At 35.3% G+C, this 23,796-nt stretch overlaps 3 protein-coding genes across 4 annotated transcripts; 1 reads left to right on the forward strand and 2 right to left on the reverse strand.

The window, feature by feature from the left end:
* Positions 1–3,330: 3,330 nt before the first annotated feature.
* On the reverse strand, positions 3,331–9,417 carry LOC107906965 (homeobox-leucine zipper protein ATHB-8). 2 transcript variants are annotated; one of them, XM_016834128.2, is made up of 19 exons: positions 8,889–9,417; positions 8,558–8,780; positions 8,265–8,424; positions 7,981–8,081; positions 7,744–7,834; positions 7,022–7,117; positions 6,814–6,927; positions 6,622–6,705; positions 6,213–6,368; positions 6,040–6,114; positions 5,842–5,948; positions 5,556–5,748; positions 5,140–5,325; positions 4,975–5,055; positions 4,735–4,869; positions 4,314–4,639; positions 4,086–4,185; positions 3,756–3,905; positions 3,331–3,655 (listed from the first exon to the last, which is right to left on the reverse strand). In XM_016834128.2, the coding sequence occupies exons 2-19, from the start codon at positions 8,773–8,775 to the stop codon at positions 3,509–3,511; spliced, it is 2,520 nt and encodes an 839-aa protein (XP_016689617.2). In that variant the 5' UTR covers positions 8,776–8,780; positions 8,889–9,417; the 3' UTR covers positions 3,331–3,508. The 2 variants fall into 2 exon arrangements, with proteins under 2 accessions (XP_016689617.2, XP_016689618.2); XM_016834129.2 differs by lacking the exon at positions 8,889–9,417 and having other exon boundaries at positions 7,744–7,817; positions 8,558–8,665.
* A 3,901-nt stretch (positions 9,418–13,318) lies between these two features.
* On the reverse strand, positions 13,319–15,757 carry LOC107906964 (thioredoxin-related transmembrane protein 2). Its single transcript, XM_016834126.2, has 10 exons — positions 15,347–15,757; positions 15,204–15,248; positions 15,072–15,128; positions 14,920–14,989; positions 14,759–14,800; positions 14,580–14,653; positions 14,217–14,287; positions 14,048–14,133; positions 13,843–13,949; positions 13,319–13,664 (listed from the first exon to the last, which is right to left on the reverse strand). The coding sequence occupies exons 1-10, from the start codon at positions 15,503–15,505 to the stop codon at positions 13,602–13,604; spliced, it is 774 nt and encodes a 257-aa protein (XP_016689615.1). The 5' UTR covers positions 15,506–15,757; the 3' UTR covers positions 13,319–13,601.
* A 5,275-nt stretch (positions 15,758–21,032) lies between these two features.
* Positions 21,033–22,886, forward strand: LOC121217554 (GATA transcription factor 12). Its single transcript, XM_041093179.1, has 2 exons — positions 21,033–21,518; positions 21,890–22,886. Exons 1-2 carry the CDS (start codon positions 21,225–21,227, stop codon positions 22,661–22,663), a joined length of 1,068 nt encoding a protein of 355 aa, XP_040949113.1. The 5' UTR covers positions 21,033–21,224; the 3' UTR covers positions 22,664–22,886.
* The last annotated feature ends 910 nt before the right edge of the window (positions 22,887–23,796 follow it).

Below are 23,796 nucleotides of genomic sequence, written 5' to 3' on the forward strand. Positions count from 1 at the left end.
TTTCCATTTCCTTTTATCTTCCCTTATTCTTGTAGTAATTTTGACCCTTTTCACACTTTTGTTTTGTAAATATTAGCCAGCTCAAAACAAAACACTGCTCGCTAATTTCCTTTCATGCCCATGGAAAAAGAAACTAGAGAGTTCAAAACTTGTTCACTTTCTCGTTTGTAATAACCAAGTTGTTGACTATATATAACGTTGAAGTGGGTTTATTGGTATCCTACAATGACTTGCAAAAGATCTTCTGCTCTTATCCAGAGAAGGGCAACGCACGCCTTGTTTGTTCTTTTTCTGCTCCCATTATATAAAAATATTGTTTAATATAAGACATGCTTGGCTGCTTGTTTACACCAAAAGTCTAAAGTTAGATCACAAAGGGAATTGGGGCCTTCTTCCCTATAGCCTTACAGATCGATTGATTGAGAAAATGGAGTTTCCACAATCTATAAATGTTTGACCCTTTTTAGAGTTTGGTTTGCATGTGAAAAATTTTGCTTTCAACGGCAGTGAAAAGGCTTGGTTTCACCACGCGCGCCCAGAAGCTATCGATTAGGTCAAACAGCTAGAAAACAGGGACATTGCTCATGCTTCAATGGTGGACCACTGTCTGTACTAAATTTCTGATGTCTTGATGATGATATTGTTTGGCTTATTGTCGGAACACTCTTTTGGAATTGAAAAAAAAAGGCCAAAATGGTACTCTTTTAACAATCCCATATATTCATATGTAAAAAAAGGTAGCTTGAGGCTTGAGCCATTGAGGTATAAAGGCAAACTGGTATAAAATGACTGCCTTTTTTTGTCTTCACACATGACAGACAATGATCAAAAGGGTTTTAATATTTCAATATCTGGTTTACGATGAAGTAAGAAAAAAAAAATCTTACAGGGGATTGGAATCCTTGGTTATAAGGATTTTTTAAAATTTTACAGCAATTGATTGTTTGATCTTTTTAATGAGATGGGGCTCATTTCTTTTTTCTGACCTTTCTTGTGACAAACTTTTGCCTTCAAAGTGGCAATGATGATGTTGAAGTTTTTTATTTTTATTTATTTTATTTTTTATCTTTGTTGTTTTTCACTTCCATTCTCTGTAAGTAATGATAGCATTGACAAAACCCTTTTTTTTTCTTTTTATCTTTTAGCCAATCAGAACTATCATGGGGGAGATCGGAGCTCACATTGTTGGAAGATTCCATCGCTAAAAGATCAAACTTTAGGCTTTAAGCATTAAAAATAAAAAAAACTTTGTGTGATGTTTCATGGAGCAAACCAGCTCAATTTTGCTGGCAGAGTTTGTTTTTTCGTAACGTTGTTTATCTCAAAAGCTTCAAGATATCAATTATGGTTTTTTCTTTCTTGGAGACCATGCAAAAAAGTCTCTTCGATCGGCTGCTTTCTTCTATTAAGAAAAAGCTCCTTTTCTCTTCTCCAAAAACTTATTTTCCTTTCTTTGATTCAATGGGGCATAGCTGGTGATCTTCTCTTTCAAATTATTTTCCGTTTAGATTTCAAAATTCCAAAAGTTTTTCTTTTTTGCACATCACAAGAAGGGAAAGTTTTTACATATCTTAACAACAACCCACTTAGCAACATCTATGGAGTTCTTGATATAGGAGAAATGAAAAAGTGGAATGATTTTTGCAGTTTCAATTTGACCAATTATTAGCAATAAAGGGTTTTTTCTTTTTTATTTAAAACCCGGTTTTGCTGACATTTTTGTTATATCATGCTTAGCCAAGGCCAGCTTCCATTAGCTTTTTTTATCAAGGGCTTAAATCACAGCCATTGAGTTATATAAATGGAAGACCACCTTTTTGTAATTGGAGAAACTACTGTTTCTAACAGTTATGAATCATTTCAAATTTTTCTAACATAATGTCAAAATTATTCATCAAAAAGGTTATTAATCTGTTTTTAAGACTGTCTCATAACTTTATTATCCCACAAGCCTTTTGTTCCTCATAGATTCCGGTGTAGGATCAACCACATCAAATCAGTCAACTAACTGATAAATGATTTGTGTTGATATTTCGAATTCAAACTTGCACAGTTTCTTTCTGTTATATTAAAAAACCCTAGTCCCTGCAAGTTCTTAAAACATCATTTTCATTCATATGTAACATTCCTAAGACTGCTATATATCTATAGATAGTTTATCATGGGCTTGAAGTACTATTTATCACTAGTCATGTTAATTTGTTAACTAATTATTGAAGTTTTACTATAAAACAAATGGAACATGGTGTAACACTGCAACCAATAACATCAAGAAATGGGTTTTGAATGATTCAATAGAGTAGGTACTGTAGATGTACTTCATAGATATAAGGTTCAAGTTTTATCCATGAATAAAAATAATCTTGAAATGATCATTAGTGGATGAAGGTGATGAAAGATTACAAGGATTGACATTGACTCAAGATGTGAAAGAAATTTAGACTAATCATGATACTGCATATCAGTCTATAAACATGGAAAAATGATGTTAATGGTCAAATATGGTGGAAGGATATGGAAGATTTGATAATCATATTATTATTTTTTAGTGGAAGTCTTTAGCGAAGCGCATTGTAAGTTAGGAGGATGACAAATTCTGTTTTCCAAGTGTACAATAAAGGGGGAAAAGAAAAGAATAAAGGGTGAAACTCAGTATTGAATCTGAAGCAAAAGTAAGAATAGAGATAACTTAATCATGGTGGGGTTGAGAATTCCTTATCTGATTTTACACATTTCAAGAACTTTTTTTGTTCATCCAGCAATAGCAGATTTGACTGATATGTTTGGCCATTTAAGGGATATAAAATCAAATATGGATGAGTAACATCATAGGATCTATGGCTAGATTCCATGTTAGATGCTCTCAGCTTCTTCTTTGGAAAAAAAACATTAATTGTCACAGTGAAATGACATGCATATCAATACTTGTCATGGATCAAGAAAATTATGCCCAAGGAAGATGAACCATAGGCATTGGATTTGGGGTCTTTTTGTATTGCAATTGTGGTAGTTTCACTTTCATAGGCTCTTAGACATTGTCTGCAACAGTTCAACAGCTTGAAGAAAAAGAAGTGAGGCATCATTGAAGAGTGGGTCACAGGCAATTGCTAGTAAACCGGCATTCAACGAAAAGACGTCCAATGAAACAAGGGGTGGAGCAAATATTCTCAAAAGAGAACTCCATGATTGAGTTTTAAATACAAAGAAAGGAGGAAAAGCTGAAAAGTACTGGAAAAAACATAAAAATGGGCATCGATAGTGATCAATGAATTAAAGCATGAAGAAGCAAAATACAAAAAAAAAAAAAGAAAAAGAAAAAAAAAAGGGGTATAACCAAAATCAATGCCCCCTCCCTGGAGAAATACCATTAGGTTCAACATTCTTGTAATAGTATCATTCCATCATAAGTTAAAAGGTTTCTACAAACTAAAAAAGACTAAAATAAATTGAAAAAGGGAAGTTCTTCTAATCTAGTTGATACCTACATCCTATCTTCTCTGCTAATTTTTCATACAAAAGACCAGTTGACGAACATGAAGCAGATACAGTGAGCATTTTCTTCATCATTTACCACTTTCCAAGCCACTGCTCTCTCATAGGAGATTGGTCTCCCCATGCTTGACAAGCAGATACCACCTTGAAGGCACATAAAACCCTGCTCAACCATAACAATGATGAATAGAATCATTATCAACTATTATGATCAACCTTATATATATTGTTTTCACTTATCTATATCATACTAATATATATACCTGCTGCATTACTTGTGGGAACTCTGCAAATAGGGCTTTTCGTCCATTGTCATCGAAAATCTTCTCCAAACTTATGTCCTGAAGTGCTACCAAGGTTGTTTCAAGCATGTCCAGTCCTGCTTGATTAGCAAATGTGAAAACTGGTAGTGCCTGCATATATTACCAAGCAGGTTATGTTTAATATAAAGCAAGGTGGGGGTAATAACGGAATGATGAGGAAACAATTATTTTAGTTAATTTTCTGTAATTGTAGCTCACTAAAGCACATGAGCAGTTAGGAAGATTGTGAAAAGTATCGTTCTGTTATCAACAAGACAATTGCCAGACTACCTTCAAAGAGCAGCATAGAACTGCATCAGTGTGATGCCAAAGCGTTTTTAGAATGGATTCACTTCCTTCGTATTCAAGCAGCTCCACTCCTAGATAACACCTGCAAAGAGATGAACAATCCGAAAATATTGATTAGCCTGAGTCTAGAATGACATGATAGATATTAACAACCAAGAATTCGGTTCACAACTATGAGAAATGGGGATGAAAATGAATTGATTGACACACCTATAGCTCTGACAAATCCAACGAGCAAGTGTCTGTGCTTCAGGAGTACCAGGAGGTGTTCGAAAACCAGCATGAGAGCCGAAGTTGGAGGGAGAGAGTGCCAATGCCACCCTTTGAACCGAGGCAATGATACTACGGACATACTGTCGAGCCATGGTTGCCACATTTTCTTGAAGGTGGATCTCATATACAAACTGGAATGCTATTGTCATCACAGACTTTGTGCTTCCATTACGACCAGAGTTATCACCGGTTGATCTGTTTCCAGCAGCTCCAACTTCAAGAGTAGAGGCAAGGTCAAGTGTACGATTTGGACTGGATGCATCCTACATTACATTTAAAGTCGTTTAGTAAGAAACTAAAGCGAGAAAAGACAATAAAGACAGAATTTTTGATAATATCATGCATGATAAACACTTACCATTCCAGAATCAAGAGGGATGATGCGGAAACCAGAAGGAATAATAGGCGCATCATCAGAGAATGAAGCATCAATGGGGGCAAAGGTGAGTTCAGCACAAGTCCCAACTGCATTCTCATCAACTCCACTACAAAGCTGACAGAATCACAGAGGAAAGAGATTATATATTGCAAGAAATGAGAACAAAACATTTTCCCATGCCATAAAATAAAGGAATTGTGTTGGTGAAAACTCAAGTACCTGCAAGAGGAAGATATCACCAGGCATGATCATGTCTTCTCGATAATGACCCATATTTTCAAGCTTAATGACCTCCATGAACTACAACAGAAAGTGAACAATCTTTTAGGATACCTTGTGCCTATTGATCCCCAAGGATTATACAGTAATTGCCAAATTACTTACCTCTTCATGCTCAATAGTATGAGCTAGTGGAAGAATGACCTGACCCCCAAAACTTCCACCTCGAGCTACTGGCAAACCACAGGGACCAGCTTTGACAGCAGCAGCAGAGTAAGCATCAATACCACTGTCTGCCCACTCTGATCGATGTTCTCGCAGGAATCTGAGTAGTATGGCTGGAGGCACATTCTACAAATAAAACAAAAGCACAGATTCATGAAAATGAAACAAGTATTCTGTTCATTGAGTCCTCTAAATCTTCAATGAATCTTATTATACCAATGGCTTGTTATATCAATGAATGTTTATCTTGTGGTCATGTGATAACAAAATTGGGAAGGGAAAACAGTTTTGTTTTGTTTCATGTCTATAGATCTTAAGCTGTTATTGACATGCTTTCAACACATTTAGAAGCTTACCTGGAGTAACATGGATGCTTTGGCACATAGAATTGCATTGCCCATTGAAGGAAATCCATTACCGTAAGAAAGATTTATGCCCATCATCTTGCTAGGAGATGAGTTCACAAGGAGGGTAACATCATCAACACCGTCACTTTCCAACATGGACCATCCTTCATCAGCAAACCCATTAACAGCCTCATTAAATCCCCTGGACAATGCAATATGTTAGTTTCCCATCTATCAAGAATCAATCTACTACTGCACAAAAATATGTGAATTCTGAATAGTTGGATGAACATACTTGTTCAATTTCTGACTAAGTGCACGCAGGGCTGCAGGTCTTCTCCCCCAACCAGTAACATTTGGCTGAGATATTTCTTGTGAAATCTGCCTCAAATGACGCAAGGCCTGCACAATATACAAGTTGATGTCTAGACAGTTTTGTAGAAGCAAATTAGATATAATACCACCGAGCATAGATGCAAGGAATATATCTTACCGCCATTGTCGTCTTTTGAGCAAGCAATGTTGAGGACTCGTAAAGTGGGCGCAACACTTCGGGAACACTCCAAGGCTACAAATAAGCAAGTTGAACATTGAAACTATTGCCTCTTGCAGGGGAAAAAAGTAAAGTGTGCATGTTTAACAATAGAAGCAAGGTGATATACACACCTCCAAATCCATGTGATCAACTATGTGAATGATGGATCCTCCCCCTTCACAAGGTCTAATCAGATAACCACTAGGCAATAATTCTGCTCTCACGAAATTTGCAGCTGGCGGCATACTTGGACCATTCTGAGTGTTGTTAAGTGATCTTTCACATACCTAGCAGCATATCATAATTATAACAATCAGAATATAAAAAAATTTTCTGAAAAGATTAAGTGTGGGTTTGGATGGGCGATTGGGTGCGGTGCGGTGCGTTTAGCTTACTTTTTGTCTCACGCTACAGTATCGCTACAGTATCTAATCTCACCGCCACCGCTGTTTTTACACTAACCGCAGGTAAACGCACCGCTCATCCAAACTCACCCTAAGTCAAAAGGAATAGTAAAAGCTCCATGGTTAACATGTATACCACAAGACTACCGTCCTCCATAACAGATGTATAACGCAGCAACCAAAAGTCACGAGCTGGTGCCAGTGTTGTTGGGGCATAGAGCTGAAAGAAAGCAACAGGAATTTAGAACTTTTTACCAGAAGCAATTGCACCATTAATTCCAAATATTGCAGATCAAAAGGAAGAGAAATGGGATCTTAATTAGCTTACCTGCATATAAAGCAGTTCAATGGTTCCACCATTTCCAGTGGACAACACGTTTATAACATCCACAGCTCGGCAATCACGATACCATGAAGGCCGATCTTTAAGGATTTCAGCGACCTACATGAAAAAGGAAACATATATTGATCAGTCAATTCTTCTCCAAATTTGAGCCAAGAAACGTCTTTTCAGTAGAAAGCAAAAATGAACTTACTCTTGTAGGATCTAGTCCCACAAGTCCGCATGCACGTGCTGCCACACCACTGCGACCATGAGAAATAGCAACGATTCCAATAGAATCCGGACCAGGCTGCACAGGTAAGAAAGATATTAGCAGTAGCCAGTAGGTAAAATTGGCGCGGGCATTTGGAGTTAAGATTACTATTCATCAAACAAGAAGTTTTAACAAGGCTAGCTCTTTTTCTTAACTAGCATAATGATATCGATTACTATTTAATTCAAGTTATGTTCTACAAAGGGAGTAAAAAACAAGAGATCCATTTGAGAATATCATATGCATGTTTGAGTCCCAAGGTACAATCTACCTGGAGTCTGTATGTAATGATTTAAAAGAAAGATAACAGCATGCTATTACCTAACAATTGGTTCTCCAGTTTTATCTTTATCAGTATTAATTCATTATTTAAAAAAATCCTTAGATTAAAAAATTCTAAAGGTTAAAAGAAAAAGAAAATCCAACTCATATTGGAAACAGGGAAATATTAGTAACCAATAGAAAAATGGGAAAGTGGGGTTGTCCTCGATATTGACATAACAAATATGGGTTAGGATGTTGCTTAGAAGATTAGCAAGATTTTATGCTTTGTTATATAATAAGAATTTATCGATAATGACAATGAATAATGGACTACATTAATATAGTTTAATAGTATTTTACAAAGAATAAAAGAATGATGACAATAGAGAGAGAGTTACCTTCATCCCAGGCATTTGGACCCACTCGACAGCAGTTCCAGTGGCCTTTGAAAGAAACTCTGTTAAAGTTTCCTCTGCAATGGACAAAAGTCTGGAATGCAAAAACAAAAGCACATAAGGCGCACTAGCAATTATACAGCAACAAAACAAAGATTCAATTTCATAGAGAAACGAGGAATGAAAGGGACATAACAATGGGAGTGTATAACAGTGACAAAATTTCCCACTACTACTAACCCTGCAGGGCTGGCATCCCTTGGCGGATGTTGAGGAGTCAAATGGTGTTGACCGCTCGTCACTACTGATTCACAACTTGTATCCGTGGTGGCTAAAGTCGTCTGCAACCACAACAACAACCAAAAAAAAAACCACTGCAATTAACAAAAATTCCCATATTTGAAAGCAAACCAAACACTTTCAGGCAAAGGGTTCAAAAAAAATTATAATATGATTGTATTGTAAAGTCCTCTTTTTTTTTTCTTTAAAAATATGAAACGTGAAAAGGAAGATGAAGTTCTTACATTTTGAGTCTGTTGGCGGAAATAGCTGTTTTCATAAACAAGCTGTGAAACTTGCTTTTGTAACCTATCATTCTCCTCCATCAACAGTTTATTCATAGCTGTCAACTTCCTATTCACAGCTTGGAGGCGTGATGCTTCTTTTCGTTGTTTTTCTCTACATCTGTGATTAAAAACAAACAAAAATTCAACAACCACATAAAATCATCAAAAAATGAATTAAGTTACCGAATTACTATATGTTTGAAAGGTGAAACAACGTATGGAAGATTTGGAACATTTATGTTTGTTTGTACCTGCGATTTTGGAACCAAACTTTAATCTGTTTGGGCTCGATGTTGGAGAGGATGGGGCACTCACGAATGAGTTGTTGACGACGCATGGAGCTAGGCTTAGGACACTCATGGTAGAGACGTTCTAAAGCTTCGACTTGCTCGGGCGTATACCTCACATACTTACCATTATCCATAGCTATCTTGGTCCCTTCTTTGCAGGATGAGGTCACCGCCATCATCACGTCTACAATCCATCAAAACCAACAACAATTTTCAGTAAAAAAATAATAATAGCATTCATTTTCAAAAAAGTATACGTGAAAAAACATATGAAGTAATGAATATATCACACCGTTCTCTTTTCCGGGAACTACGAAAACACAAACGGGATCACCGGCGAGGTCTCAAAGATCCATTTATCAAATTCTCAAACAAACAAACAAAAAAGAAACTAACAAATTCTGAGCTTTGGGTAGCAGTAACACTATATAGAAACGAAGGAAGGTGTTCGTCTATGGAATAAAGAGAATTAAACAAAACAGCTGTTGCTATCACTGTTGTTGATGATGAAGGAAACAAAGAAAGAGGGGGTTTCTCTATATGAAGGAAGAGAATAGATGGGGAGGCTTGTTTAGGGAAAATAAAGAGAAAAGAGGAAGAGAGAGAGGGAGTGAGTAGTAGATGATGGGCATGGAATGGTGTTAAAAGGCAAGAGAGAGAGAGAGAGAGAGAGAGAGAGAGAGAGAGCCCCCCTTAATACCTGACAGAATATCAGACTTTGTTTTTTGTTTTCACATTCTCAAATCTCAATCATACTAATACTATTGCTTCTGCTGCTTCCCTATTTGCCTTGGCTGCTTTTTTTTTTCTTTTTCAAACAAAACTTAAAAAGACCGTCACTTCGGTGTGTGTAAAATATATGTAATTAAGTGTAAGAATATCCAAGGTTGAACTTAATAAGATCCATACTCACAGTTCCAGCGCGTGTTTTTCCTTCTCTTCTTCTTCTTCTAATCGAAACACATATGCTCGTTTGGTTCTATATAAATATATGAAGATTTGAGGGGAAAATATATATTAACATATTAGTTGCTTGTTTTTATAATATTTATTCTATGATGGAATATATTGACATTAATTTTATTGATTTTTTAAACAAAATTTTATTATAAGATAAATATGAGGATAATACGCTCTAACGCAGTCAAATTCACGTCCTCTTGTATTGGTAATAATACCATACCAATCGAGTTAAGACTGAATAGACTAATTTTATTGATTTTTAATGTTGTTACTCCTTGCCTAACTCATATTTTATCCATTGGATGAGAACTTTTATTCACCCTGTAATATTTTCTCACGATTCTATTTACATTAAATTTCCAAGAGTATACCATTTATGTAGATTATAACAAAATTCAAATATTTAAAGAAATAATAATAATAATGAAGGTATGAATGCATATGTTGAGAATAAAGAGAAGAAAAAATTATGGAAGAGTTTGCATGCGGCCTCGGTTTCTCAAATCACACCACCTTTCCTCTCTCTTCATCATCATCATCTCTCTTAACTCCCTTTTAATATTCTCATATAATTCATGATATATTGTGCCTTAGTATTATATATATATTCCTAGGATGCTATTTAAAAATTTACCCAACAGTGTTTTTCAAATATAAATTTTATTTTATTTTATTTAAAAAAAATAGTTCCAAGTATGAACACGATGATGATAATAGAGAAGCAGTCTTAATTAGTTGGCAAAAGGAAAACTTATACGTTATCAGCAAAAGAAGAAAGGTTGAATTTTAGACTTAATTTTTTCGAAGAATCGGCAATGGTTCTATAGCTATTGTTTGAAAGAGTAAACGAGTCAATGCCACTTAATGAAAAATAGGCTCAGTCAATTAATGATGAACGACCAATGCACATCAAATTATTCAAAATATGAATAAAATAATAATAAAAAGACTGAGGCTTCCAATTCATTAAGCAATGGCAGACCAACTTAAGTGGTGTTTGATTCTTCGACTACTCGCATCCTTAATTAGACTTTAATCCACTATCAAATTTTAGCCTAAAATACGCGTCTTTACATTATTTTTTTTTATGAATTTCATACACTTAAGTTAATTTTAAAACTAAAATGAATTTAAGTTTCAATTAAATTACAATAGACCAAGTTTGAATCTAAAGATAGAAGAGCTTCATCTTTGATAGGTTTTTAAGCACTTTTTCTTTTACAATTATTGCTAAAAGGGGAGTGATCGATGCAAATCCCAATGAAATCAAATTGGAGGAAAGTTTTTGAATTTTTGATCAATTAGGAGGCTGAAATCTCCCTGGTTAGTAGGATTTGGTGCGAGAGAAGGGAAAAGGTCCCATGGAGTAGCTCATTTTGTATACCAAAGCATTCTGTGGATCGACTTCCTACAAAACCAAGGCTTATTCAGAGAGGGATGAATATTGTGGTTTGAGGAGCAGGAAACTAGGGATCATAATTTGTTCTTTGGTTGCAGGTTCTGTAAAGGAATTTGGGAGCTTTGTCAATTGGCAGCATGAATTGATGTGGGCAATGAGGAGATTCAAAGGGAAGGCATTGATAACTGTTCTTTACGAGGTTGGATGGAATGCTGGATTAGAAAGGAATGAAATAATAGACATTTTACAACAGTTGAAAACAAAATTAAAGAGGTGATAAGCTTGAGACTGATGAGTACTAACATTAAAAGAAATGATAGTGTAAATACTAATTTGTGTTTAGCTTGGGGTATACATGATATTGAATGAAATTATTAGTCATTTCCAGAGTTTCTTATGTAGCAGATTTCTGCTTTGGTTATAAAATCATAGGTATCTAAAGAAAACTTAAAAGATAAGGTGGCATGGGCCATTAATGGCTTAATATCAAAAAGAAAGGGAAAAAAGTGAAATAATGTTGTTTAGTGGTCATTTTTTATTTCATATTGTGCAATAATATGTTAAAGGTTGTTTTAAAAAAAAAAAAACAAAGGCCAAAGGGGGCTGGCGAAAGTGTTAACATACCCCGCCACTCGCGCTTGTTCCATTGAAAGCGGTGCCACTAAGAAGATTGCGCTAAATTTCGACATTCCATTTTTTTAGAATTTTATGTTTTGAAAAATTAGAGCAACGAATAACAGAATGACAGGTGTAGCACATGTGATTGTAACGTGAGGTCGACGCCAGCAGACCATATCCTCGGGGTTAGGGGGTGTGGTCCACACGTGGGGGGACCCGAGGTGTGGCCCCCGCACGCGTGAAGACTCCCTTTCGCTTTACAACGTGCTCCTTAGTCCTTACCACTTACCAGCCTACCCGCCCAGGTGTCACTTATTTATTAATTTTTCGCCCATGTTTTCTTTTTTCTTTTTTTTTAAAAAATTAACTATTTTTTACTGTTAAAAGACTTACTTAAAATCATGTGCCTTTTACTGACGCGCTTCTGAAGGAGAGCATAATTCACGCGCAGTAAACAATAGGAGTGATACAGAAGTTTTCAGGTCGGCTCCAACTTTTATAACTTTTGTAAACTTCAATTTTTTGTATAATAAAGAGCAAACATTAAATCTAACAAATAAAGGTGAAAAAACAATCCCCTTTTTGGTACATTCAATTTGAGACAAATAGTAATACCACTCATAAACATCAAAACTAAGAAGACAATTATATATAGAAATCGTTTAATGTTACAAATAAAATTAAGCCCTTTTTTTCACTATTGCAAATATTGCAAAGTGGTCCTAAAAACCCTGTCTTCCAAATCAAATTTACATGTATCAACTAAACCCCATTTAGGAAAAGAACATGTTTTTATAAAGTTTTCAATGAATCATCGTAAAAAAAGAGTAAGTGAGAAGATAGAGGATTTGGTCTTCCAAATTCCCGTCATGGCTTCCTGGTTTGTTAATTCTGTCCCCCGCCCTGCCTATACATGAAATTAGTACATATTGGTGAATAATGCTAAGAGAAATAGAAATAAACATGTGAGGGTTTAAGAAATGAGATCATGCGGGGCGCATAACAAATTAATTAAGGAGAGAGCACAAAAATTGAGAGAAAATTATATGTATAGTGGGAGTATGTGGCAAGAAAAATATAAAAAGGGTATAATAAACTTTGTGAAGAAGCAACGCAAATGCAAAGGCAAGAAGAGGCACGCGAAGCACAAAGTGAACAGGGAGGAGTGAAAAAGGGGAGCAGTGGGAGGGCCGACAAGCGAATGGTAGTGGCAGTGGCAGTGCCCACTCAACGGCGCGGAAATAGAGGATCTTGGCCCACTCCATCTGCCTCTTCCTCATTTCAATTACCCCTCCCTTTCTTTTTCTTTTTTTACTAGGATTTAAATAAACAGGAATATTCGGCGGCGCTGCTTTATGAGATGCAAATCTCGTTATTCATTTTTCTTTATCAAAGGCAAGTGGGACAATGCCTTACTGTTGAGCGAGAGTCGCTAGTGAAGTAGATTAATGCTCTAATCGAATGCTCCTCAAATAATAAACATTAATTTTATAAAGAGAGTGTAATATGGGTATTAAAGCCCACTTAGAAACCCAATAGTCCCGCCATGAAAGTATATAGTAGCCTACTTAATGTACGAGCCCATGAACTTGGCACTTTCAATGGCCCAAACCAAAACTGCTTTAATACAGAATTATTTTATTTCACTCGTTATTAATATCAGTACTTCATTCCCCGTGATTATGAAGCACGTTTCCTACCCATTAGCTAATTCATTATTATTTTCTATATGAGGACAGATCAAAGCAAAATTATATATATGTATTATGTTCCACAAAACAGGAAGAGTAATTTCATATCCTTCTTTGATGCCTACACTTAATAGTCTCTTAACTGTCAAAATAAACAAAAATCCACCAATCGATTACACTAAGCCAAAAAAGTGAACTAACAAGAATCTTAGCCTAAGCTTTGTGGGTTATCCAGGAAGCTCCGTTTATGCTCTACTTCTCTTTTGGTGTACATCCAGGAAGTGGAAATCGAGAATCCAAGTAACTGCCAGGTATATAGCCTTAGATGAATAACCTATTTCCCATTTACATATTCAAGGAGATGCCGGTCGAGCTCAAAATGGCGAGCAAGAAGCCGCTGCAACAAGCAATATCCAAAAAGAAAACAATATATAATAACGTCGAACATGGGGTGTCAACTGAAAAAACATAAGATGAATATGCATATTTCACAAGATATTACCAGTAGTAGCATTAGAAAATCTAGCAAGTATCTTTGCATCTTGTACTATGCACTGGCAACAAAAACACATTACCTTAGTTATAGGAGGTGTAGGTGTTGCTTCAAAATTGAACTCGGGAAAGCGTGAAACCTCGATAGCGTTTTCAAATAGTATATATGTAGGAAGCTGTCCCATGCTCCCTGTGAGTACAAGACACCCATGTAAATGCATTACAAACATTCAAAAATAAGTTCTAAAACTTAATGAGCTCCCTTTGTAATTAATATATGTTACTCACCTCCAGGAGATATTCCGAATTTTTCTGCAGCATTTGGGAAAAGTCCAAGGTCAACTATTCCGAATGACAGATTTTTGTTTGAGTATCTGATCAAAGAACATTGAATGCTAATGAAAACTTATTAATGACAATAAACAAGCAAAACAGATAATTTTGTAAATCAACTTACGTGATTGACAGCTCGGGAAAGCAGCGACTGGCACGTCTGCAGCTGGATGAAAATGAGGCACGAAATTCTACCTGCCGAAAACATGGTCATCACCCACCAAAAAAAAGGGGTCTCAAGTTCATTAAATAATAATTATATCGGAAATTAGTACTCGAATATCAGATTTTGTACCATCAAAAGAACTTGATCTACAAATTTACTTCTTTAAGTTGGGACTTTTGTACCTTCTTCGTATATACTTCCAACATTCCTTTTAAATTTTTCAAGAATTATCACCAAGTCCCAAAAGCATGCAATTTTACAAAGAGAACATCCTATACGCTATTAAACATTAAATATTCAAGAAAAAAAATTGGAACCAACCAGCCAAAATCTTGATGTGTTCCCTTCAGTTAGCAAGGCTTCCAATTGCAATGGTGTCAGTTTACTTGCAGAACCTAGGAAAATCAATTCATAAGCAAAAGAAACAGCATTTCTATCAAAATGGAATGTTAGTTGTTCTTCTAACTATAACGAAAAACTGAAAGGAATTTCATTAGTACCAAGCTCTTCGTAAGGAGGTTGCTGTGTTAAAACATATATCACTGTAAAAAATAAAAAGCAATGTCATCATAAACCTGCAATTTTTAAAGTTGTACTAACAATTTGTGCACAAACCATAGCATTTACAAAATTATCTTAGCAAGATAAGCAACAATAATACCTGAAAACACCACTAAATACCACAAAGTCAAGTGATAGTCCATTATTAGAGTAAGGGCAATAAGAAAGATCTGGGAAAAGAAGGGAAATTTTAGTTGCAAATCATATCCAATAAAATGAAACAAAAAAAACCAAACAAATGGGTGACCTTACCTTTCCAAAAAACAATGTATCAGCAATGAAAGCCTCCCATGTTTCTTCTCTTGCCATCTGCTTGCAAAGCGGGGAAAAAAACCAGTACATCACACCATTAAAGAAAACTTTTTTTCAAAGTTACTCGATTACCTTGTATGCAATCAGCATAAAGAAGGCCAAAACCGCTTGAATTTCCTATACCCAAAATAGGAAAATTGGAGATCTGTTAAGGTTAGAAAAAAATGGGGTTTGGCTGGTGAAAAAGAAGAGTAGGGGGTAGAATGAGAAATTACCCTATAAAAGAGTAGTTGAGTGATTTGAGGGGAGAGGACATTAGAAGCAGAGCTCCGAACGATGAAATAAGAGAAGAAAGCTAGGAAATGGAAGAAATAATACGGCTCTCCTACCATCTGATTCAACCACTCCATTGGATTACTTCGTTTCTTGTCCATTATTTTGTATTCACACTTGTCTTGCTTTTCTGGGGTTGGATCTGAGTCGGGTTAAGAGCTTCGGTTTTCTGTTACAGGTTCTTCCATTTTTGTTCTCGTCGAAGTCGAATGAAAGAATCGTGTTCTTTTCTCTGTCGCAACGAATGTGCCAATTTCTCCCAAGGATCTTCAAACCCGAAAAACACCTTGGACCTCATGGCCCGAATTTCGCACATGGATTGAATCCATAGTCTGAACTTTTGCAAAGGGAGAGGCCTGAAACTATTAGGCGAATTTGGGCTTTTAAAAGAGATATTTTGTGAGGGCTTGACAAAACCTATTCAAACAAAAATTATGTTGTTGTTTTTTTTTTATAAGTATTTGTATTTTATCCAAAAAGTAAAAAACTTGGTACAAAGAACGAAGAACAATAGTGTTATGTGCATCACAAATCAAAGAATCAAAGAAAAACAAAAATAAATTCAGCAAATTCTAGTTCAAACAAAGTTGCTATGTATTTCAAGTTTTAGTATATCAAATAATTATCATTTCTATGTACTGCAAGTTTAATTTCATGATTTTAAGTATTTACCATTTTCTATTTTTATTCTGTTGAATTTCTCAGAATTTCGATGGATTTTCAGGGATACACTTTAGTGTACAAATTCGGGTCCGTCAATTTATATTCATGTGCGCACATTTTTCAATTCAGAGAGCACACTTCCGCGAACCTCATTTCTTACAGCGGGATTACTAGTCCAAGCTAAATCCCCTACAAGAGAGCACACTCCCGCGAACCTCATTTCTTACAGCGGGATTACCGGTCCAAGAAGAGAGCACACTCCCGCGAACCTCATTTCTTACAGCGGGATTACTAGTCCAGGCTAAATCCCCTGTAATGACAATTACTCTAATGAGATTGGATCTGAATTACCAGTCCAGGCTAAATTCAGACCCTAATTCGGATTACCTGTCTGGGCTAAATCCATTTTTCACATATTCTTCGGAAGGGCTATATCAAGATCACCCGTCCGGGCTAGATCTTTTTTACCGCCAATTCTTTTTCAGAGATCCATCGAATTTCTGAAATTTCAAAGGGATAAATATGAAAAATAATAAGGGTAATAGAAAACATGGAATTGAATTATTATTGGAAATATATTATCGAATTTAATACCCAGTTTGGATTGAACGCGGGATTGAGTACAATCGTTCAGTGCCAAAGGATGAATTGACGGATAAGACCATAACTGGGTTATGGCATTACAAATGTAAAGGATGAATTGACGGCAAATTACCCAAGTAAACCGAGGTTTAGTATTTGTTGCAGACTTTCGTGTTTACTATCTGTTTAGCTCTCATGAGCTTAAGTTCAGTCGTCGGGCTTCTGAAAACGATGTACTCATATCCGTAAGTCGTTCTTTGATACAGAAAGAAACGGTAAAAGACTTATGTGGTTGAATTGAAGGATTTATAGATTATTATTGGTATTGATCTAAAATAAATGTAACCATTGGTATTTAAATGATATAATGGGTAAAGTTCTGAAGTGAGATAACATAAGTTTGAAATGAACTATTACCGGTATGAACGCGAAATTCATGAAAATGATGGTACATGAAATATCAAAATAATAAAATGAATGATATATACTTATGAAGAAACGATAATAGAATGATATGTATTTGAAGGAAAATATGCTAGTGTACATGAAAAAGTGGTATGGTTTAAATTATGCAATTTCTTATGAAATGACTTATCATGTGATCAATTCGGTAAAGGCTTTAGTTAAATGCAGTAGCTTGTGACTATGATTGAATGATATGTTTATGATTTGTGTGTCACGCATATGGAATAAGTGTCGAAAGTAAAGAAATGAAAATGAAAATAAAGAAATTATGAAGAGTTAAAGTTATATAAAGTCCTACTGTGAATTTATTCACCTTGTGAGTTGATGAATATAGCTTCATGAGTACTATGGTATTAATATTGGATTATTTTTTATATGTATAGAATTCATATTTTAAATGAACTAATATGATTAAATACTACACGAGCTTACTAAGCATCCATTGCTTACGTATTTTTTTATTTACCCTACAGATTATCGAAAGCTCGATTGGTTCTATCGATAATTTTGGATGATTTGATTCTGGTTATAATGACATGTATAAGTTAATTTGGCCAACGTTGGCTCATTAATGTTTTGATTTTGGTTGGTTTCAAATATGAATGCTAGATGAAATGAAATGTCTGAAAATTAATCTGTAAATTTTGATAATGCTCTGTAACCCTATTTCTGCGATAGATTTGGGTTAGGAGTGTTACAATTTATATATAAAATAAGTTATATTATTATAAGTATATTTTTATATAAAATCAAAAAAAATTCGATAATAATAAAATTAAAACTCGCAACCCAATAAATTTTAAATATTAATTTTACTTTTTTAATCTAATTTTTTTCACCCACTATCATAATCAATTATATGTTTTACGTGGGTTTAGCTTTCAATGAATTAAGTCCATTTATTTATATAAGATTTATTTAATAAAATGGGCCTAAAGATAAGCAACCATTCCGGAAGGAAAATGATAACGTCCCGGTCCACGTGAGCTGTGCGGAGAGACGGTGGATGTTAGACACGTTTGTCTTCAACATCACTCACGTGACCGCTCGGCACGTGGCCTCACGTTATCGGGTTTTTATTTATTTATTTATCATACAAACGTTATCGTTGAAACTATATGCTAGAAGAACCACAATAATACACACTCTAATGTCTTGGAACAAATATATATTTTTATTTATGTATACGCTCCTATGCCTTTTTAAGTCTTATCTCATTTGGTCCAACTCGAAGCATCATGGAAACCCGAAACTACATTTGATCACCGTCAGATCTGGCTTTTGACACGAGGCAATGCACTCACATGGGCTGCTGACACCACCCACCCTCCCGCCCCCTATCACGTGCAAATTGGACCCATTCATGCAAATCCCAATTTCCTTTTACGATTAAAAGAAAAATATCAAAGTGAGTGAGAAATAAAAAGGTCTGTTAAATGGAGACCTCCACGCTAAGCAATGCCTTCGGTACCTTCACTTTTTCAGGCTTTACTTTTAATTCAAGCTTAAAAGAAAAAAGGAGAAAAAATTACAACTATAAAATTCTCAATAGCATTAAAATCAAAGAATTATTTTACAGAAATAAATAAGATTTGTGAACAGTAAAAACCTTATCCTCTCTTCGGAGTATACTCGCTTCGGGATTGGTGTCAGCTAGGGGACCCACCTTCTCCGTCTCTCCGCTTCTTGATACTTGCCACGTGGGCGTCCTAACACTTTATTTAAATCGATAGTTGCACCATGCAGCCGCATTTCCAAAACCATAAAACATCCATGGATTTATTGGAAGGATTTTGGTAACAAGTAATATTAACTAAATATAAGACTTTCCAGTGTATTAAAAATATATTATTTATTATAAATAACTTAAAATATACATTTTAAGACAATAATTAACAAAAAAAATTATTTCTTTTCCTTTGTGCTGTAATAGAGATATTAGTTCCCTAATAAAACTGCAGAAAAATAGGTTAAACGACGTAATAGAGCATATTTTTCACATTAATTAGCAATAGATTGACTCGTTCGTAATCCTACGTGGCAGTTTTGTCGAAAAAGTGAAAGAACCCTGTTGGCATCTCCTTCTTCTATAAATCCCGACCGTTTAACTAATCAAGTTTAGCTGTAATAATCGTGCTTATTAGTGGGGTTTGAATATAATACCCGAATTAGCAGGTGAAATTAAAAAAAAAATTAAAGAAAGGAGCGAATATCAGAGAATAAATTATTTTTTTTTAAAAGAAGGAAACGTAATTAAAAATCATAGGCGCAACTCTCGAGGGAAAATAAAGCAGAGGAATCGGGCTGTAAACTTGGACGCTAATGCACAAGCCTTAGCGACAAGTCTAAAAGATCGGTTCCTAAGGATTGGATTTTAACACGATATAAAATTTTATCCTCTCCCTAATCATTGATTAATTAATTTGTTAATTACTTCTTTAACCAATGATGCTCAGTAAATTATGTTTAATTAATTCTGACAGGAAAATACAATTTTAATTTAAATTACTGTCATCGCCCTATGTGGGATGTGAGTAAACCGGAGTTGTAAGCAATGAAATAATGATTGTGTGCAATACGTGGTGTTTATAGTTGTTGTTCACTTGGGTGATCATCACCATCATCTACTATCATCAACTACACGTGCGGTTAGATTTTTATCATCAATGGAAACCAAACTTGCGGGCCCCACCTTGATGGTAGCCCCCTGATTTTGTTAACCCTCGGATCATGACTTATTATTAGGTTTATGTCGTTTTTAATTTTGTACGGGTGATTTGATTTTTAACATTTTAAGCTATTTTTGAGTAATTTTCATGGGTTCTAATTGTTATTTGATTTTATATATAGAAGATATCATATATTGAAATTTAAATGTCAATTTAATTAACACTAGATAACTATATAATTAGGTTTGAAATTTACTATACTTTTTTACCACTATCATGTTCACGTATGATGATGATATTTTTAGAATTAAGTCAGTGAGGCATTAGTATTGTAGATAAAAGTAGAAGTCTTGATTTTCATGTATCTAAATTTTTGGTCGTTATGTAAATCTTAATTTGATTACTTCATAATTTATTTTTATTTCATTTTGATTTGATTTTGTAATTTGCTGACACTAATTTGTACTTTTAAACCCACACACAACAAAAAAAAAGCTTAAACGAAAAGGGGTAAGTCCCTTGCAAAATTGACATTGTCGTCAACGCCATGGATGTTTTATTTTTCCGTTGTGATAGGGATCCTAAAAAAGGGAAATTACATGGTGCTGAGTCTCATACTCAAAGCATGCAACGCATCTTCCACAAGAAGCTTCTCCATATACCAGATGGAGGTTGATGAATAAGATACAAATCCAAATCCTACTTATTATGATTTAATGAAACGTTGATATTCTATTGGACTCGATGTTTCTTCAAATAATTTTAAGTACTTGAAAAATTGATAGACAAAATTTCGATTAAAAACAATACTAATTTATTGAAGGGTTAGCCAACTTTAGACAGTTAATACTTTAAATTAAAAAAAAAAAACTTCCCCTCAACAATTATTGAAAATATTTTTATTTTATATTTAATGTTAACAAAAAAATTTATTTAATTTAAAACATCGGGGTTTGATTACATATATAACTTTAAAAGAACCAAATTAAAAAAATTTCTTTTATATTTGTTTTTCTTTAAAAAAAAAAGCAATGAACAATAAACTAAAATAAAAGAATAAATTGAGACATGCATGTTAGTTTGAAAGTGGATCGATTTAATATAATAGCATTACCCAAAAGGGCAAAATCCCAAAGAAAAGGGCAGTAAAGTAAGTTCACACTAGATTTTCCTTTATCTCAATTAAAGTTTATTTAAATTATTTAAAATTTCCATTATTAAAAAAATAAAAACGTCGTCAAAATGCACTAGTTTAGCTGTCCGCCAGCCCCCTTCAAACGCAAATAAACCCTCAATCTCTCTCTTGAAAACCACAACTCCCCACACCTCTCTCTCTTTTCTCTCTACACTCACACATTTTCCTCACTATACTCTCTCTTTAACGCCACCTCCCCTTCCAAATAAAGAAAACGTATTACCCCCCCCCGCCCAAATCAAAGCCATGGAGGCGCCTGCATTCGTTCCAGGAACCACCTGTTGTTCCCAATTCACGCCTGACAAACCTGACCATTTCATTGTCGAGGACTTGCTCGATTTTTCCAACGACGATACCATTTTAACCGACCAAACCTTCGACTCCTTCTCCGCTGCTGTCCACTCCACCGATTCTTCCTCCGTTACTCCCTTCGACACCTGCAATTCCTCCTCCTTCTCTGCTTCCCAACCCAATTTAGTCGCCGGTATTGCTTCCCGTGCTTTTAACGATGGTCACTCCTCCGCTGACCTTTATGTGCCGGTAATCCCCCCCTACATGCAATCATATATATAAAATATGGCTGGTTTTTTTTTTTTTATAAATAAACTGGAATATATATGTGAATTTCAGCTCATTATTTTTACTGCTTCCGCAAGCCAATTAAATAAATTTTACAACTACGTATCTTCGGAATTTTGGTTCGAATTTCAAAAAGTATAGTGAGTCGTAAGCAAAGATTTCGCGTATTTTCTACTTTTGATTATTTTCCTGGCAACCAAACAAAGATAAAGATTAAGAGCCATGTGCATGGCAAGTGCAAATTGGTTAAAGCTGTGTGAATAGCTTTATTGAAGTAAAAAAAAAAAGCGAAAATGAAAATTGGCTGATAATCATATATATTTTTTATACAGTGTGATGATTTAGCTGAGCTAGAATGGCTGTCAAATTTCGTGGACGAATCATTTTCAAGTGATGACCTGCAAAAGCACCAGCTGATATCCGGAATAAAAATCCGACCCGATGAATCATCAGAGACCGGAGGGTTTCAATCCGTTCTGCCCAACCAAATTAACGACGCCATTGATAATGGTGACAACAACCACAGTAACAATACCAACAACCCAATTTTCCATCCAGACATGTCGGTGCCCGCCAAGGCCAGGAGCAAACGGTCTCGTGCTGCGCCATGCAACTGGGCCTCCCGCCTCCTTGTTCTCAGCCCGACAACTTCATCTTCCGAGCCTGACATCGTCGTCCCGGTGCAACCACCTCCACCGAACCACCCTGGTAAAAAGCCCGTCAAAACGATATCGTCGAAGAAAAAAGAGGGTGGCGTAGCAAATTCGGATGGGCGGAAGTGCCTTCATTGTGCTACGGATAAGACGCCGCAGTGGAGGACTGGCCCCATGGGTCCCAAAACATTATGTAATGCATGTGGCGTGAGGTATAAATCGGGTCGGCTTGTGCCCGAATACCGACCCGCTGCTAGCCCCACATTCGTGCTCACAAAGCATTCAAATTCCCACCGCAAGGTGCTGGAGCTTAGGCGACAGAAGGAAATGTTAAGGGCTCAACAGCACCATCAGCAACCATTCATGCACCACCATCATCAGAACATGGTTTTCGATGTATCCAACGGTGATGATTACTTGATCCACCAACACGTGGGCCCTGATTTCAGGTAGCTGATTCTAGAGTAGAGTACCTTAACTAAGGTCGAGAGTTCTTTAATTTTTTCCCCCCAGAATTAATTTAGTTATTGAATTCATTAGTGAATTCCAGTTTTTGTTTTTGATAATTTTCGTAGACTAATTTTCTCTTGAGTTTGGGCTTTTTTCCTGCCAAATTTGGCAAACTCATAAACCCCACTTTTCTTACCTGAGGCAAATTTAGTAATTTTAATTTTAATTTTTCGGTGTTGATTCTTTCTTTTGACTTCTAAGCTCCAGTCTATATATACATATATTTCACAATATAATCAATTGCTTGATATTAGATTAGATTAGTAGTTAAAATATAATTAATCAACACTACGGGCTCATTAGATTATTTATATCGAAATATCTAACCTAATGCATTAAAGCTTCCCCAAGCTAGTTAGAATTTTGTAGTATTTATAGCATAAGTTCCCATCCATATCATTTCTACAATTGCTTTGCAACCAGCAGAAGATATAAAGTCAAGAATCATTGTATTTATTTAGGGTTGCATGAAAATGTACAAGTCACATGGAGTTTTGGTTTTGTCAATAGACTGAAGACACACGAAACATAATTCAAGGTCCATCCCCACCGACAGAAGCTGAATATTGCAAAACCGTTTTCAAGGTCTCTACGCTGTTAGCTAGAATTAATGGCATATAAGGTCAAAAAAATTTTGGCCAAACTTGATTTTTTTAAAGAGGAATACTGTGCAAGCACAAGCAATACCAACCCTAATGCACCAACAGTCGTCTCTCCTATCCTTATTTTGTTGTTGAAGACTAGAACGTAGTACTATATATGATGCTTAATGATCAACATAAATTTCAGTGAGAAGAAATGGGATGACGAAGTAGCTTTTAAGTTTTTACATGTATACAGAGAATGTTTATGAAATCAATGCCTATCCCGTAACAGTTAACATCGTTTTCTGCGAATACCATTTGCACAAGTTTCCCTACCCTTGGGGAAAAAAGGTTGGTTCTCACTCAAACATGAACATGGAAATTCAGGTCTAGATGAATAAAATATACAGGAAAATTGGGTTTTCAAGATTTTTCAAAAAAAAAGAATTTATTCTATGTGTATATAGTAAACCATGCAGCATGTGATGTGTG

The sequence above is a fragment of the Gossypium hirsutum genome, chromosome D05, assembly GCF_007990345.1.
Source record: "Gossypium hirsutum isolate 1008001.06 chromosome D05, Gossypium_hirsutum_v2.1, whole genome shotgun sequence".
Lineage (NCBI taxonomy): Eukaryota > Viridiplantae > Streptophyta > Magnoliopsida > Malvales > Malvaceae > Gossypium > Gossypium hirsutum.

Coding starts and splice junctions, on each gene's coding strand:
- LOC121217554 (XM_041093179.1), top strand. CDS start 21,225: ATGGAGGCGCCTGCATTCGTTCCAGGAACCACCTGTTGTTCCCAATTC. Junction 21,519..21,889: donor CCGCTGACCTTTATGTGCCG/GTAATCCCCCCC, acceptor TTTTTTATACAG/TGTGATGATTTAGCTGAGCT.
- LOC107906964 (XM_016834126.2), bottom strand. CDS start 15,505: ATGGACAAGAAACGAAGTAATCCAATGGAGTGGTTGAATCAGATGGTA. Junction 14,990..15,071: donor ATACATTGTTTTTTGGAAAG/GTAAGGTCACCC, acceptor TTCTTTTCCCAG/ATCTTTCTTATTGCCCTTAC. Junction 14,654..14,758: donor ACCTCCTTACGAAGAGCTTG/GTACTAATGAAA, acceptor TGATTTTCCTAG/GTTCTGCAAGTAAACTGACA.
- LOC107906965 (XM_016834128.2), bottom strand. CDS start 8,775: ATGATGGCGGTGACCTCATCCTGCAAAGAAGGGACCAAGATAGCTATG. Junction 5,949..6,039: donor CTCAAAAGACGACAATGGCG/GTAAGATATATT, acceptor TATATTGTGCAG/GCCTTGCGTCATTTGAGGCA. Junction 5,056..5,139: donor ATACTATTGAGCATGAAGAG/GTAAGTAATTTG, acceptor TTTCTGTTGTAG/TTCATGGAGGTCATTAAGCT.